This window comes from Oreochromis aureus, linkage group 9 (assembly GCF_013358895.1).
Source record: "Oreochromis aureus strain Israel breed Guangdong linkage group 9, ZZ_aureus, whole genome shotgun sequence".
Taxonomy (NCBI): domain Eukaryota; kingdom Metazoa; phylum Chordata; class Actinopteri; order Cichliformes; family Cichlidae; genus Oreochromis; species Oreochromis aureus.
Window position 1 is genome coordinate 39,972,763 of NC_052950.1, and position 16,008 is coordinate 39,988,770.

Consider the following 16,008-nt stretch of genomic DNA (forward strand, 5'->3'; position numbering starts at 1 on the left):
GCAGCGGGTGGTGAGGGCAGCAGAGCGGCTATTGGCACCTCACCAACCCCCCTCAGAGACATTTAGCAGATGGCCCCGCCCCTCCCTGAGCCTGGTTCTGGTTTCTTCCTGTTAAAAGGGAGTTTTTCCTTTCCACTGTCGCCAAAGTGCTTGCTCATAGGGGGTCATATGATTGTTGGGTTTATATCTGTATGTATTATTGTAGGGTCTACCTTACAATATAAAGCACCTTGAAAGGACTGTTGTTGTGATTTGGCACAACCTGGACACTCACTTTCCCCCCTCCCCTCTGGTAAACACTACAGGTCCATCAGGTCAAAGACAAACAGACTCAATAGAAGCTTCTACCCACAGGCTGTCAAACACACCCTACCTCCACCCTGACTGAAGGTTAACTGTGCTGCTAACACTCATGGACATTATACTGTACTTATCTACAAACAGTATTCATTACAGTAATATACAACCAGCCTCTTACTCAATGTGCAATACTACCGATCACATCGCACCTGATACTGCACTGATCCTACTCCTTACACTCCTTACACTGTACCTGCAGCTTATCTATCGATCGATCGATCTATCTATCTATCTATCTACATGTAGATAGATAGATAGATAGATAGATAGATAGATAGATCGATCGATAGATAGATAGATCAATAGATAGATAGATAGATAGATAGATAGATAGATAGATAGATAGATAGATAGATCGATCGATCGATCGATCGATCGATCGATAGATAGATCGATCGATAGATAGATAGATCAATAGATAGATAGATAGATAGATAGATAGATAGATAGATAGATAGATAGATAGATAGATAGATAGATAGATAGATAGATAGATAGATAGATCGATCGATAGATAGATAGATCAATAGATAGATAGATAGATAGATAGATAGATAGATAGATAGATAGATAGATAGAACCTGCAGGTGTTCAGTCTGCTGCTGTAGTCAGGCTGAGCTTTCCTGTGGGCACAGTGCTGTGCAAAAGTCTTGAGCCAGCCATCCTTTAAGCAGCCAGCCCTCCTCCTACTTTTTAAAGTGCTCTTGAGCAACAGATCTCCAGCTCTCTGAAGCTCTTCTTTAGACACTGGCTGCTTTTACAATCACATTCAGTCCTCGTAGCTCACAGGTGTGAGTTCTATTTGTAGACTTTTTGTTCCCAGCAGGCACACAGACACATTTCTGTAGCTGTGTAACTGCCAAAGATAACACAGTTACAAAACCTGCACAGCTCAGCAGTGAGTCCTCAAACATGTGAGGACGCTTGACAGAAGAACAAGTGTCCTCTGCAGGTGAGCAGCACCTGAGACATGATGTGGATCTGAGACATGATGTGGACCTGAGACATGATGTGGATCTGAGATACGACGTGGACCTCCAGCTCATCAGGAAGCCGTTCTTCATGAAGACACAGGCTGAGCTGTGATGTCTGATGGAGCCACAGCTGAAGGATCTTGTTTCTGATTTTCCTTCAGGCACAAGACTTTTGTACAGTCCTGCAGCGCAGCGTGATGACGCAACACGTTCCTGGCTCAGACTGACGTTTCTCATCATCGTCACAAACACGTCACGTGTTAGAAAAGTCGGCTTTTGTTGCTCTTACGTCACGTATCACATACAAAACACGATATCGAACATCTTTACACGTGCACGCTCGCACCCACGCGCGAGGAGTTGCAGATGCGAGTGACATAGGATGAGGAAGTGCGCTCGCGGAGCCGAGCTCCTCCTCCTCTCGGAGCTGCGGGGGAATCCCGGAGGGGCGTGCCCGCTGTGTGCGCGTGAGTGTTAGTAGCACGTGCATCGTGAAGGGAGCGGACCGATTATCGGTTATTGATCAGAAGCAGCGCGCGCCGTCGCGCCGCCATGAGGCTGGATGTGTTCGGAGCGCGTCCTCGCGGCGCGCCCCGCGACTGCGCGCGCACCTCCGCCCGCCGGTAACGGAGCACCGCGCGGAGCCTGAACCGGTCTGAACCCGATCCTCGGACCGTCCTCGCTGTGGGCGGAGTTTGAAGCGCTGACGTCACAGCACAGCTGATCAGCGATCGATACTTGTGTGAGGAGTTGCAGCACGTGACTGTCACCTGTAACAGGCGTTCTCATTGGCTGAGGAGGATGGCGTGCTGGTGGTGAGCCAGCAGGGGGCGATGGCTGCCGCCTACAACAGCCGGGACCTGGTGGAGGACTTCCTGCGCTACAAGCTGCTCGGCAGGGGCGTGGCTTGGCCTCAGCGGCGGGCCAATGACGTGAGAGCGCCGCGCCCAGGTGAGGAGACGTCCACTTAGTTACCCGGGTCCTCAAACATGTCGCAGAATAATGGCATCATCGTCTCCTCCTAGACCCCCCCGTGGCCCCGCCCCGCCTGCAGGCTGTGCTGCGGAGCGCCAGCGATGAGTTGGAGCGACTTCACGGCAACGAGCTATCTGCGCAGGTGACAGTGCTGCGACTGCGTGGGAACGGCGGCGGTGCTGCACGTCGGCGCCACCTGACGGCTATCAGAGAGGAGCTGTTCAGGGACGGCGTGAACTGGGGACGCATCGTCACCATGATGGAGCTGGGCGGAGCTCTGAGTGCCGCAGCCGCCAAGTCGGGCGACGAAGGTCAGGTGGATGATATCGCCAGCTGGATGGAGGAGAGTCTGGACTCTCCGTCGCTCCGAAGATGGATCCATGACAACGGAGGATGGGTAGGAGCATGATTCCCCTCGTAGTCCTTATCTCCTCTGATGTTTCCTTGTCTCCTTTGCTGTAACCTTTCTTTGTTTCCTTGTGGTTGTCTTTCCTGCTTGGCTGTGTCCTTCCTCATGCATCCTTCCATTCCTGTTTCTTCGTCTCCTCCTCTCTTGTCTTCCAGCTGAGAGCTCCTAGATTTTCCTGGAATTCCAGGATTCCTTGTTTCTCATCAGTTGATGAGGTGGTTTTGATTCTTCCTCTGCTTTTTCGGGGGTTCTGAAAAGGTGCTTGAGAGTTTTTGAGAGGTCTTTAATGAGGTTCCAAGTGTACTTGAAGAAGTTCAGGTAAGCTAACAGCGATCTGGCTGTACTTGAAGGAAGTCCTGGACAGAGGTTAAAGGGTCCTGGAAGTATTCGGGGTGGTTCCTCTGGTTTTTAACAAGATTTCAGGTATCCTGGAGTCTTTAGACATCCTGACACAGCTTTTAAACGGCTCCTGGAGTCCTTGAAAAGATTCCAGGATCACTGAAGGAAGTCCAGGACAGAGTTCAGGATCAACTGAGCACGCTCTGGTGCTTCAGGGAGTCGCAGATATGGTTGAGGGGTCCTTGAAGGAGGTGAACCTGCAGGGTCAGAGAGCTGAGGAGGTCGCTGCAAACGTACCAGGAGGTCCGGCAGTGTCAGCTGATCGATCAGCTGGTCAATCAGAGATCAATCAGAAACCTGGTCCTGACCTCACCCTTCAAACAGACGCACACACACACACACACACACACACACACACACACACACACACAGAGTCCCTGCAGACAGAGAACAGTGTATTTTGGTTTGATTGCAAATTATATGCAAAGTGTAGAAAATCCCTAAAACTCTGTGGCCTCTGTGCGTGCGTGTGTGTGTGTGTATATATATGTTTAGACATCTTGGTGGGGACAGTAAATTGGCATGTCACTATACCTGTGGGGACCAACAGCTCAACCTCACGAGCTTGAAGACATTTTTGATACTCAAAATGTGCTTTTAGTGTCAGAGTTACAGTTAGGCTCAGGCTCAGGGTTAGAGTTCATTTCACATGGGTAGGGTAAGCAGTTAGGGAAAGCATTATGTCAATGAGATGTCCCCGCAAAGAAGGATATAAAATCATGACTGGGTGTGTGTGATGATAAAGCCGTTAAACTGAAACTGAGACACACACACACATCTTGTTTCTGCAGGCTCATGATTCATTGTGTATCTCAGCCTGTACAAACTGAAGGCTCAGCTTTGGTTGTCATGGAGATAACTGTCAGATTCAGAATCCTCATGTGACCTGAGAAAGTTGAAATGAGCAGCGAGCATCTCCCTCCCGCAGAGGGAGCTGTGCTCTCAGCTGTGCCCAGCACGCCTCCTCAGTGAGGTGTGAGAGGAGGAAGCCCCAGGGAGACCCAGGACGCGCCGGGAGTGCCTTGTAAACCTGGAGGAGCAAGAAGTGGTACTGCTGCAGAGGGAGGCCCGGAGCTGCTCCTGATAAGTACAAGGAGAAAGGCCCTGTGACCTCATCAGGACGGGGAGTGGCCGTGAGCACAGCCTAGGTTTGAGACAAGCAGTGATTTTGTGACGGAGCATCTGAAGCCCGCTAACCCTGCTAATGACCTGCTAACGATCCGCTAAGGCCCTGCTAATGATCTGCTAACACCCTGCTAACACCCCGCTAATTACTCGCTAACGCCTGCTAATGACCCACTAATGCCCTGCTAACACCCCTCTAATGATCCACCAACAACCTGCTAACACCCTGCTAATTACTCGCTAATGCCTGCTAATGACCCACTAATGCCCTGCTAACACCCCGCTAATGATCCACCAACAACCTGCTAACACCCCGCTAATTACTCGCTAATGCCTGCTAATGACCCACTAATGCCCTGCTAACACTCCGCTAATGATCCACCAACAACCTGCTAACACTCCGCTAATTACTCGCTAATGCCTGCTAATGACCCACTAATGCCCTGCTAACACCCCGCTAATGATCCACCAACAACCTGCTAACACCCTACTAATTACTTGCTAACGCCAGCTAATGCCCTGCTAACGCCCTGCTAACATCCCACTAATGACCCACTAAAGGCCCACTAGCTCCCCGCCAACAACCTGCTGCTCTGAGCGTGTGACGGTGCCTGTACAGGTGTGCCAGGCTGCATGGCTCTGCACTTTACCGATGAAACACTAGTGGGTGGTGGAGGGTGTCCTCTCTCAGCCTGTTTACAGAAGAAGAAGAACCAGAACTCTGAGGAGGAAGCCTAAAGGGCTGCTGGGAGCTTTCACATGGTGCTTTCAGGTGCAGCGTGCTGATAAACTTCACTTTTCAGTGTGTAACACATGACGGTTCTCCTTTTAGAGGAGGTGCAGGCTCCATCATCATCTTCACTTTGTGGTCCTTCATCAGTAAACTGCACACCACCAGCAGGCCTGTCCCATGGGTGTGTGTGGTTTCCATGCAGCAGGTTTTCAGTATGTGGCGTCCTGTGTGAGGTCATAAAGCTCCTGAAAATCGCTCGAAAATAAAATGGAGTCTGGTGCAGAGCGTTAGAGAGCGAGAGGCCCGAACAGTTCGCTTTCTAATTATATTCTCTCCTGTCGCTGTGGTTTCCTTCAGTTATATCTACTGCCTGATAACACGAGAGGCTGTGTGTGTGTGTGTGTGTGTGGTATTACCCAGAAATATCTTTCCAGGTAATCAGTGTGGTTGAGTTTCCGCCTCAGGCTTCAGGTCAGCTGACACACCGTTTCTTCAGAACCTGCTCACAGCAAGGAGTGCACACACACACACACACACACACACACACACACACACACACACATATATATCTATGTGTGTGTGTGTGCAGAGAGCTCTAAGAACACAGGCAGTGGTGAGCTGAGCTGCTTTCTCAGAATTCTGCAGTCAAACTTTCCATCGCGGCGCTCAGCGCGGCGTGGCGGTTTCTCTCTCTGATGTTGTCTTGCTGGAGGATGGCGGCTGTTTCGAGCCCCGAGAGCACTTGAATGTGAAACACGGGGTCAGCCCATCACGCCTGGCCTTCCTGCAGCTGTGTGAGCTACGAGGACAGCACTGACTGAAGCAGTCGAGTCGTCTCGCTAACATCTGATCTCTGACGGCTTTATCGAGCTCAGACTTCAGGGTCAAATAACTCCCAGGTGTCTGTGCAGGTAAACCCCGCCCCCACATGTGACTCATAATGCCAGAGGGGTGGGACTAAAGCCGAAGCTGGACTCCGGCTGACTCCATGCTGAGGACTGGTGTTGGTCCTCATCGGCCTGCAGGCCCGAAGAAACAAGCTAACGCTGCAAAGCCTGCAACTCCTCTGACGTCCAGCAGAGGCAGCAGTGAGTCAGTCCCACAGACTCCGTGTTCAAATAAATGTGGTTACAGCCTCATACACAGACTGTCACCTCTTTAAACTCTATTAAGGCTTTGTGTGATTAAGGGCGTGGCCTCTGTGACTGACAGGTGGACGGTGCTAGCTGTCTGCTAGCTTCACCTGAGCTGGACCTCTGCACCGTGTTTGTGCTGCTGGAGCATTTTTATTTAACATCATGTGACCGATAACATGGCTGCTGTGAGGTCACTGTACTAACAGAGCGACCAAGAAGGCGGAGCTTCAGACTCTGAGGAGAAAGAAGCCAGCACCTGAGCAGGACACCTCGTGGACGCTTTCAGGTGTTTCAGGTATCCAGAGGTGAGGAGGAGGACTGGGGCACACCTGGTTTGGGAAGTTGGAGGTGGGAGGCAGACGTCTGAGGTCTCCTCTGCTGCCTCCAAACACCTGTGTACTCTTACAGTCAATCTATAAATTACATTTCAGTATAAACATCTGACACGGAAAGCTTTTAACCTGGACTCTCACTGAGTCCACTGAGTCTGGGGCTGCTTCAGCCCATTGGACAGGACGTGAGGGTAAAGGTGAGCTGTCAATCATCCAGCCTGTGCGTGTGCTCTTCTTCTGTGGTGTGAAGCTTCTTTAAAGGCGGTGGTCAGCTTCCTGTCAGGCTGAAGACCGCTGGTGTTTGTCAGCAGCTCAGCTGGAGGCCCGAGTGCAGCTACAGGAAGTGCTTCACAGGAGGGTTCTCCCCTAATCTTCATATCACACACACACACACACACACACACACACACATGCACACACTCTCACAGCATGCAGGGGAATAACCCAACGCTCCCTCGTTAACACTCGACTGCTTACACACAAGATGAAGCAGCAGCACCAGCTTTGTGTGTGTGTGTGTGTGTGTTTGTGTGTGTGTGTGTGTGTGTGTTTGTGTGTGTTTGCGTGTGTGTGTGTTTGCATGTGTGTGTTTGCGTGTGTGTGTTTGCGTGTGTGTGTGTGTGTGTTTGTGTGTGTATGTTTGCGTGTGTGTGTGTGTGTGTGTGTTTGTGTGTGTGTGTGTGTGTGTGTTTGTGTGTGTTTGCGTGTGTGTGTGTTTGCGTGTGTGTGTTTGCGTGTGTGTGTTTGCGTGTGTGTGTGTGTGTGTTTGTGTGTGTATGTTTGCGTGTGTGTTTGTGTGTGTGTGTGTGTTTGCGTGTGTGTGTTTGTGTGTGTGTGTTTGCGTGTGTGTGTTTGTGTGTGTGTGTTTGTGTGTGTGTTTGCGTGTGTGTGTTTGTGTGTGTGTGTTTGTGTGTGTGTTTGTGTCTGTTTGCGTGTGTGTGTGTTTGCGTGTGTGTGTGTTTGCGTGTGTGTGTGTGTGTCTAGACCACAGGTCTGAGTCATGTGACGCTGATGTTGGAGAGCGTGTTCTTCCCTTCTCTCCGTGTTGTCCAGTTTGCCTACATGAGTCATGGCAGAGTGATCACGTGATCAAACGCAGGGTGATTGTCACTGAGTGATCAGCTGCTGGTTTCTGTCTGTGTTACTGAGGCTGTGTAAATAAAGCTGAGTTGAATTAAAGTTTGTCAAAGAACAAATACGACAAATGAAATAAAGTGTTCCCTGTTTGTCTTTTTTCCCAGGATGCTTTTGTGGAGCTGTATGAGTCCAGACCCACAGACAGCTTCTGGTCCCTGAGGACAGTGTTAGGACTGGTCGTACTGGGAGCAGTTGGGGTTATACTGGGATTTCTATTCAGCCAGAAACAAAACTGATGAGAGGTGTTATCTGGTCCAGCCATGGAGCTGCAGTTCCTGTGGTGTCCACCAGCTGCTGCTGTGCTCCACACTGAGACTCTGAAGGACACTGACTTTGTGTGGGTGGATTTTTATGGGGACGTAAATTTCACCACCAAAATTCTCTGAGTGTTACTTTTCAGGCTTTGTTGGCTGTTTAAACTTTGAGTTTCTCATGGTCATAATAACATTCAGCCATAGGACTTCAGGGAGGACCGACCTCCAGCTGACTGTAAATAAGGCATTCTCTCACTTTTTTACCCTGGAAGTTTCCTTCCAGCCTTTATGTTAATCTGAGCTAAAGACATCCTGGACCTGCATCAGACTCAGCTGGCCTGAAATGATGAAGCAAAGCATTTAAGGAGGATGCACTAACAGCTGCATAGCACCAGAAGAAGCTGCAGCAGGACTGTGAGCCAACGGCAGCGCCTGATTGGATCATAATGTAGCTTCAGATCAGGTGACTGAGATCCAGCTCGACCAACATCGAAGAAATGTTTATGTGGTACATGAAGCTGAGAAATATCTGATTATTGAATTCTGGTTTGTGACGCAGTTTGGTGCTTACATTAGCACCAGTGAGGATGATGATGATGATGGTGAGGAGGAGGAGGAGCAAAACCTTTGAAGAAACTAAGGAACCATGTAAAAAGATTTAAATGTAGCAGAAATGCTGAAACCGTCTTTAAGGATGTGCTGAGCCTCAGACTGTGTGAAACAGAGACTCATGTTCATTTCCTGTTTGCTCTGCCTTTCAAAGTAAAGGTTTTACTTAAAAAGACTTTTTATTAAATCATTGTTGTATTAAATCTAGTCTGAGAGTTTTTATTACCATGAAGTAAACAGAAACTGAGCACTATGTGTTAACAGACCTCTCTGTAACAGGTGTAGGCTGCTGGGGGATTCCCATGATGCACTGGGTGTTTCTTCTTCACTCACTAATAGACCTCTCTGCCTTGAATCATATCTGTTATTAATCTGTCTCTCTTCCACAGCATGTCTTTATCCTGTCTTCTTCTCTCACCCCAACCAATCACAGCAGATGGCCCCGCCCCTCCCTGAGCTTGGTTCTGCTGGAGGTTTCTTCCTGTTAAAAGGGAGTTTTTCCTTCCCACTGTCGCCAAAATGCTTGCTCATAGGGGGTCATGTGATTGTCGGGTTTTCTCTGTATGTATTATTGTACGTCAACCTTACAGTGTTGAGGCTGTATAAATAAAGCTGAGTTGAGTTCAGATTTGTCTGTCGGAGGCTTTGTTTCCTCAGCTCGTTTCACTCCAGGAGCGTCATTCATAAAACAGAGCAGAACTTTTATCTTTAGAAAAGTTTTCCTTTGATGTGGAAGTCCTATCTTCAGATCCGGGATTTTCCGGCCGTTTTGGTCGGAGCTGTGGAGCTGAGGCCTCTCAGGAGAAGTGAGGACATTCATGTTTTTGTGGTCGATGATGTTCAGTTCCACTGAAAATGTGAATGTTGTTGAATCTGTTTGAATTGTTTTGAATTCAGAATCAAACTAAAACAGAAGTGGTCCGGCTCGAAGCTTGAGTTGTTTTCCAGATGAAGGTGCTCTGATTCCTGATGAACTGAAGACCTTTGGAGGACTTTCCCTGTCAGATATGCGGATGCAGGATCCAAACGCAGGACTCTTAGAATGAAAACAGTGTATTTGTTTACAGTGCAGAAAGTCTTCTGAGCGTGCTCCAGGTGAGGATGTGTGTCCCTGACACCTGTGCAGCGTCTTCCTGTTGTGACGGTGGTCCATGTTTCACTCCCCTTGCCCAGTATCTACAGTGCGCTCACTCCGTTTCCTCGTCTCTGTAATTCCTGCAGGAAAACATAGAAGCAGTCGTTAGGATTCGCACCAGCAACCACACAAACACTTTGTAAGACTTAGTTTTCAGAGCAAACTGACGATTCTGTCACAACGACCCAGCATCGACGGAGCTCAGAAGCTCCAGAGATGAGGCTGATCAGCTGCAGGTGTGTGATTGTGCTTCAGGTGAAGCGAATCCCCACAGCAGGGACACCACTGTCCGGGCCCGGACTCACAGTGAAACCAGAACACCAAAAAACACACACACACACAAACGGGGAAATATGGACCATGAGAACACACGACCTGGCAGATCACCCGGCGAGGACTGCGGACCATGACATTCCTGTTCCCCAGCCTCATGTTTTCCACATGAGTTTGTACAAAGTAGAGACAGGACATGATGAGAAACAACCTGCTGACAGAATCACACAGCTGACAAATGAAAACTAAACTAAGAAAGAGCCGTTAGCGAGGCAGATGACCTGAGCGGTAGGAGGAGGTGCCCTAACCTCTGGAACAGCTGCTGATCAGCTGACCTAAGCACTCACAACTGCAGCATCTCTGACAGCTGCTTAGGAGCAAACCTATGTGATCATTTATGGTCCTGGTATAATGTCCTGGTCACAGAGCGCTGCAGCACAAATCACCTTCTGATGGTTGTCGGTCTGACTCTAGCTAAGAGTGCAGCTTTGAGCACAGATGTAATCTAACTTCATCACAGATGGAGCGGAGGTGTCACCTGAAGTTCACTGTATGAAACCAGAGGCCTCAGAGAGGCAGTCACACCTGTGAGCTGGGCAGCCTGGCAGCATCCAGGCGATTCCCACTGAAGGTGACGAGAGTTTTCATGGATGATGAAACTGCAGAAGATCCACTGAGCAAGACTAACTCCTCATTATCATCTGCAGGTTCATCTTCATCAGAGCTGTATCTTTGAGACAACACTGCCACCATCAGGCCAGACTGGGAATTACAGCAGTGTTTAATCAGCTGAGACAGAAATACACTGGTTATGTTTTAACAGCAGCACCCTGCTGAGCTGACAGTGTATGTGATGGTTTGGGTATTTAAGGGTTAACGTGCAGGTTTACAGTCCTGAGAAGTGGAATCATCTCAGATCAAATGTAGAGTCCAGAGTTTTGACTTTGTATCTTTGATCTCGCCTGAGGTTGATTTCAGTGGACTTAAGTCAAACGTATGAGTGACTGCAGTCTGATAGGTTTCTAGAAAAGATGGCAACACGTACATTTAGGAGCTTCCTGCAGACGGTCAGCAACACTCTGCTTACCTGTGGCATCTGTACCTGCTGGGTGGACTTTGGTCTCCAAAGGAGGAATCAGTGTTTGATGGGTTTAAATTTCTGGTTCTGAGCTCTGGTTGCAGCTCATCCTCTGCATCACATCTGAGCTGGAGCTTCCTGCTCTGTCCATCCACGAGCCCGACAGGAAACAGATCCCAGTGAGCTTCAGCAGCTGCTGTTCTAAACTCAGTTACAGCATCCAATCGTGAACTACGCTCTAATGAGTCTGTACAATTAAGTTATTGATATAATTAATAATTCAAACACCGTCTGTGTTAAAGGTGAGCTCACACTGTGGGGGGAGCCGCAGCCCACTGCTGGAGATCCTCGGATCGCTCCGGCAGGACAGGGAATCCTTCAATGGTGGCACCAGAGTCGGAAAATGAGCTCATACGTCTGTCATTCATAAAAACAGACCCTGCACTCTTTGGCTTCCACCTGATGGGTGGGAACTGTAACCTTCAGTCAGAGTTTTGGGGCAGTGTTCAGCTGTATCGTCAAAGCAGACGTCTGACCCTCGTGTGAACGCTGACCTCAGGTGATCTCAGGTGACCTCAGGTGACCTCAGGGTGCATGATGTCATCCTCAGCCCAAGGACACCTGACTTTATATTTATCTAAAAACAGATGTTTTCCTTTGCTTTCTATTTCCAGGTGCTCAGAAAACTGCAGGCTGATCAAGCGTCTGATTGGCTGCAGCGTTCCGGAGGGGCTGCTGGGAAAATCATGGACGTGTGATTGTTCTTAGATGTCCCCGATGTTCTGTCTCCTTCGACAGACACAAGCACCCTGCTGGCTTTCAAAGACCTCTGATGGTTGTTCTCACTCAGATTTTGTAGCTTTCACCTGAAATCACTAACAGCACGTTTCGCTCGATCTCTGCAGACGCTTCCATCGCAGCAGAGCTCGTTTCCAGCAAACAGATCCAGAGTGAGAGAATCACGACCAGACTCAAAGTGCACGTTTCAACAGCTCATTTATTGATGACACGACAGTAAAACAGGCAGATATCAGAGAGATGCACAGCTTCAGCTCAGGTTCAGCACTGTGGCGAGGTGCCGATCCTGCTGACAGAGAGCGGCGATCAGCACCAAGCTCGCTTCACTTCCTTTTCACCACACCACGTCAATGACGTCGCGGGCTTTAGCTGCTCTTTGAGCTGACGGATTCCATCTCCTCATCGATGATAACACCCTGCTCCAGGAGCTGATCTAGCAGCTTATTTAGAACAGCTTCAGACACTCTGTCAACAAACTGGGAAAGAAATGACAACAGCCTCTCCTCCGCGGGGACCCTATGCTCTGCGGGGACCCTATGCTCTGCAGGGACCCTGTGCTTTGAGGGATCCTATGCTCTGCGGGATCCTATGCTCTGCAGGGACACTGTGCTCTGCGGGGACACTGTGCTCTGCGGGGACCCTGTGCTTTGAGGGATCCTATGCTCTGCAGGGACCCTATGCTCTTCAGGGACACTGTGCTCTGCGGGGACACTGTGCTCTGCGGGATCCTGTGCTCTGCGGGATCCTATGCTCTGCGGGGACCCTGTGCTCTGCGGGGACCCTGTGCTCTGCGGGGACCCTGTGCTCTGCGGGGACACGGGGACCCTGTGCTCTGCGGGGACACTGTTGTCTGCGGGGACCCTGTGCTCTGCGGGATCCTATGCTCTTCGGGGACCCTGTGCTCTGCGGGGATCCTGTGCTCTGCGGGGACACTGTGGTCTGCGGGGACCCTGTGGTCTGCGGGGACCCTATGCTCATCGGGGACCCTGTGCTCTCGGGGACCCTGTGCTCTCCTGGACCTGCAAGATAAAACATTAGGTCTTTGTCATATTTCCTCCTCTGTTCCTGCCTGTATGATGACTCCACAGACTGAATTGCACACGTATCTGTGTCTCGCCCTCCCCTCACTTACCCCTGACTTCTGGCAGATTGCTCAGCCTCTCCAGCAGATCATTCCTTTCTATCTTCGTCAACACCATCCTGGTGATGTAGGCGGTGTTGGTGCAGTAGAGCTGGACCGTCTGATCCACTGTGTCCTTCCGGTCTGCTTTCTCCAGCCGACTCCTCAGGATTCCTCTCAAACCTTCCATCAGGTCCTTTTGACTCAGGTACCATTTGAACTTTTTGAAGTCATCTTCTCTCCAAACCTCCAAAATCTGCAGAAGGACTTCAGCTGTGGTTGTTTTCTACTCTTTGGAGACCCAACAGACATCAGCTCTGAGAGAAGCTGGATTGTTTTTCATCATTTTTCTCTGACTGAAGACGATTTGATGTTTTCTGTGATAATCGTTCTCAGCTGACATCAACAACTCCCCGTGAAGTTTGACGTTACTCCACCATAATCAGCCCTGCCTGCTGGGGGGAAACCCAACGTGGTTATTAAGCTTCGGATGTTTTTGTAAAGAACATGTGATGAATGATTGTTGTAAACAAAGTGGGAGGGGCTTCTCCTGTTGGTACATGGAAGTCATCCCTGAGACGTCTGAGGTCTAAATTCCCTCTGAGCTGTTCATCGTTCTGGTTTGCGTGCATGCTGTTTCTCTTCTTCTCCTCAGTCTGATTCTGTGAGTCTGGATTCACAGCACTCTGATTCCTCTAAACCAGGGCTCTAGACTAACTTTTTGCCATGGGCGCACCGGTACGCCTAACTTTAAAAATTTAGGCGTACCGGCACAAAAGTTAGGCGCACTCAAATTTTTCAACCGCATCACTTAACTCCGCAGTTTTACATGTGCACTTTCTTTGGGGGGGAAGTCCATACAGACAATATTCATTTCTAAATTATTAACTAACAAACTTGTGCTTAAATTGCTTTGTCAATATTGTAGCAAATGTTAAACTTAATCATCGTCTCGGCTCCTCTGACGACCTGTTTGCTGCTGCCTGCTGCTGAAAGCCAGTGGGGAGAGGGGACACTTGGGCAGTGCATTTATTGCAGCATATAATGTGTTTTCTGGATACACTGCTGTTTTTTTCAGCATTCAAAGATTGATGGCACCGTGTCAGAGCACTGGCTATGAATTTCAGACGGATCAGGCCTTAACTTAACACAAAAGTTATCAATAGTTCTTTTCATCTTTTCTTATTACCCACAGCTACATCCACTTCTGTGGGGCCTAGGCTGCTCACTAGGGCTGGGTATCATCACTGATTTCTATAATCCATTCGATTCCGGTTCTCAAAGTCCTGATTCGATTCAATTTAGCCTCAGACAGTCAGAAATATTATAATTCTGATCATTTATCAGCACTGATACACATGAGACTTCATCAGAAGAGATTTTCCTGGTCTGGCGTTTTATAGCAGATAACCTTAAAAATATTCTGCAATTTTGCATAATTTTAAGAAGTTTAAATTTCTTCAGTATTGAACAGCAGAAATGAGGCTTTCTTGTCCGAGGTCATTTACGTGAAAAAAAAAAAGAGACAGCGCTGTAAACAACGGTAGACTGGTGGGTAATAAGCGAATGGATAATGCAGAAAACAGAGATTTGAGACGGGAAACTGTTCTTGAAGTACACACAGAGAGCTGTGCATGAAGTGTAATTTTTATCGTGGTGGAAGCAAAACAGCAAAAGTCAGAGGGAATTCATGACGACATTGATCAAATGTGAAGCGTAGTTTGCTGCTTCTTTTGCTGCTGGCTCGGCGACTTTTGGTTGGAGAGACAAAACCTGCAGCTCAGAATCAGCGCAAAAAAGACGTAAACACAGCGCGGACGGTGGGCTCAGTGAGCTCCGACAGCGTGTCCGTGTTCGGGCCGTTGGGTGAGAAAGCCGAGAAAGACAAAGCTGATTCTGATGCGTCGGGTCCGCTCTGTGTTTACGTCTTTGTGTGGAATCCGTTAATGAATCGATATCGCCTTATTTAAGCTACTCACCTCTCTCTTCCACCTGCACTTTCAACTGGACCACGGCCAATCAGAGAGGTTCTGCCCCTGACTATCTCTGATTGGTTTAGTCCACGATAGGGCCATAATGTGTGTCTGTTGTTGACCAGACGGAGAGTTGCAGAGATTTTTTCTTTTTGTTACCCGAACAGTTGGTCGCACCGGTGCGACCAAATATTTTTTTTAAGTCACACCATTGAAAAATTTGGTCGCATTTGCGACCAAATTGGTCGCACTCTAGAGCCCTGCTCTAAAGCCTTTAAAGTTTTAATGGTAATGATTGAATCTGCTCAGTATCAGTAAAGTTGGGACAAACAGCAGATGCAGAAAGTATGTTGGGCTGGAAGATGAAAGTGTTGACTTTAACTGTGTGAGATAAGAACAGTTTAAACTGCTACAGCTGATGAGATGTGGGTGATTAATCTTACGTGACTGGTTCGCACTGAACCAATCACGTGTTCCTGCATGGATCAATAAACCTTTGATTTTCTATATTTCACGTGATTCTGACTCAAAGTCAGCGCTTCCTGTTCTTTGAGGGTGAAGAAGCTTTTTGTTGAATGTAAAAAAATGTGTCACAACACTCACCTCATTGTCCTCCTCCTGCTCCGTCAGCTGGAGTCTGAACTCCCTGCAGTCTCTACCTGGGTCACCTGTTCATGTCATTGACTGTAGAAAACATGGACGACGCGACTCCGCCTCCTCCCATTGTGCAAAAATGAAGCCAAAATATCCAAGAGCACCTGGCTGCAGCCACTGGGGAGCGCCATATTGCGACCTCCACAGTAACCGGAAACACGTGACCTCCACAGTAACCGGAAGCACGTGACCTCCACAGTACCCGGAAACACGTGACCTCCACAGTAAACGTAAACACGTAACTTCAGTTAAATCGACTTTGACAGCGAAAACTAAATTGTATTTTTGTTACTATTGATGCTGCTGATAAATAAATTTGATTCTAAGTGTTTTTAACCCAGATTGTTAAAAAAAAACACTTAGAATTTATTTATCAGCACCTTTCGCGGACTCGCTGTTTCGCTGATTTTTTTTTCTTAACAGCACATTGTTTTGTGCGTTCTGATTGCTGTAGACCATTGTCAATCAATCTAGTGCCGTGTCTTCTGCACAGCAGCGGTCCCCAACACCCGGGCCCGTTTGGTATCGGGCCGC

The 16,008-nt window shown here is 48.7% G+C and overlaps 2 protein-coding genes across 3 annotated transcripts; one reads left to right on the plus strand and one right to left on the minus strand.

Moving 5' to 3' along the window:
* The first annotated feature begins 1,094 nt into the window (after window positions 1-1,094).
* LOC116336531 (apoptosis regulator Bcl-2-like) lies at window positions 1,095-8,646 on the plus strand. 2 transcript variants are annotated; one of them, XR_005614195.1, is made up of 4 exons: window positions 1,095-2,285; window positions 2,360-2,706; window positions 7,685-8,297; window positions 8,394-8,646. XR_005614195.1 is itself a non-coding variant. In XM_031760435.2 (3 exons), the coding sequence occupies exons 1-3, from the start codon at window positions 2,168-2,170 to the stop codon at window positions 7,814-7,816; spliced, it is 597 nt and encodes a 198-aa protein (XP_031616295.1). In that variant the 5' UTR covers window positions 1,095-2,167; the 3' UTR covers window positions 7,817-8,646. The 2 variants fall into 2 exon arrangements, 1 of the variants encoding a protein (XP_031616295.1); XM_031760435.2 differs by having other exon boundaries at window positions 7,685-8,646.
* A 3,765-nt stretch (window positions 8,647-12,411) lies between these two features.
* On the minus strand, window positions 12,412-13,204 carry LOC120441852 (DBF4-type zinc finger-containing protein 2 homolog). Its single transcript, XM_039617301.1, has 2 exons — window positions 12,860-13,204; window positions 12,412-12,746 (listed from the first exon to the last, which is right to left on the minus strand). Exons 1-2 carry the CDS (start codon window positions 13,035-13,037, stop codon window positions 12,412-12,414), a joined length of 513 nt encoding a protein of 170 aa, XP_039473235.1. The 5' UTR covers window positions 13,038-13,204.
* Window positions 13,205-16,008: the final 2,804 nt, after the last annotated feature.

What these genes read in the sequence shown, in the direction of transcription:
- LOC120441852 (XM_039617301.1), bottom strand. Translation starts at nt 13,037, where the DNA reads ATGGAAGGTTTGAGAGGAATCCTGAGGAGTCGGCTGGAGAAAGCAGAC. An exon ending in CAATCTGCCAGAAGTCAGGG is followed by an intron (nt 12,747 to 12,859) that starts GTAAGTGAGGGG and finishes TTTATCTTGCAG; the next exon opens with GTCCAGGAGAGCACAGGGTC.
- LOC116336531 (XM_031760435.2), top strand. Translation starts at nt 2,168, where the DNA reads ATGGCTGCCGCCTACAACAGCCGGGACCTGGTGGAGGACTTCCTGCGC. An exon ending in CGTGAGAGCGCCGCGCCCAG is followed by an intron (nt 2,286 to 2,359) that starts GTGAGGAGACGT and finishes GTCTCCTCCTAG; the next exon opens with ACCCCCCCGTGGCCCCGCCC. An exon ending in TCCATGACAACGGAGGATGG is followed by an intron (nt 2,707 to 7,684) that starts GTAGGAGCATGA and finishes CTTTTTTCCCAG; the next exon opens with GATGCTTTTGTGGAGCTGTA.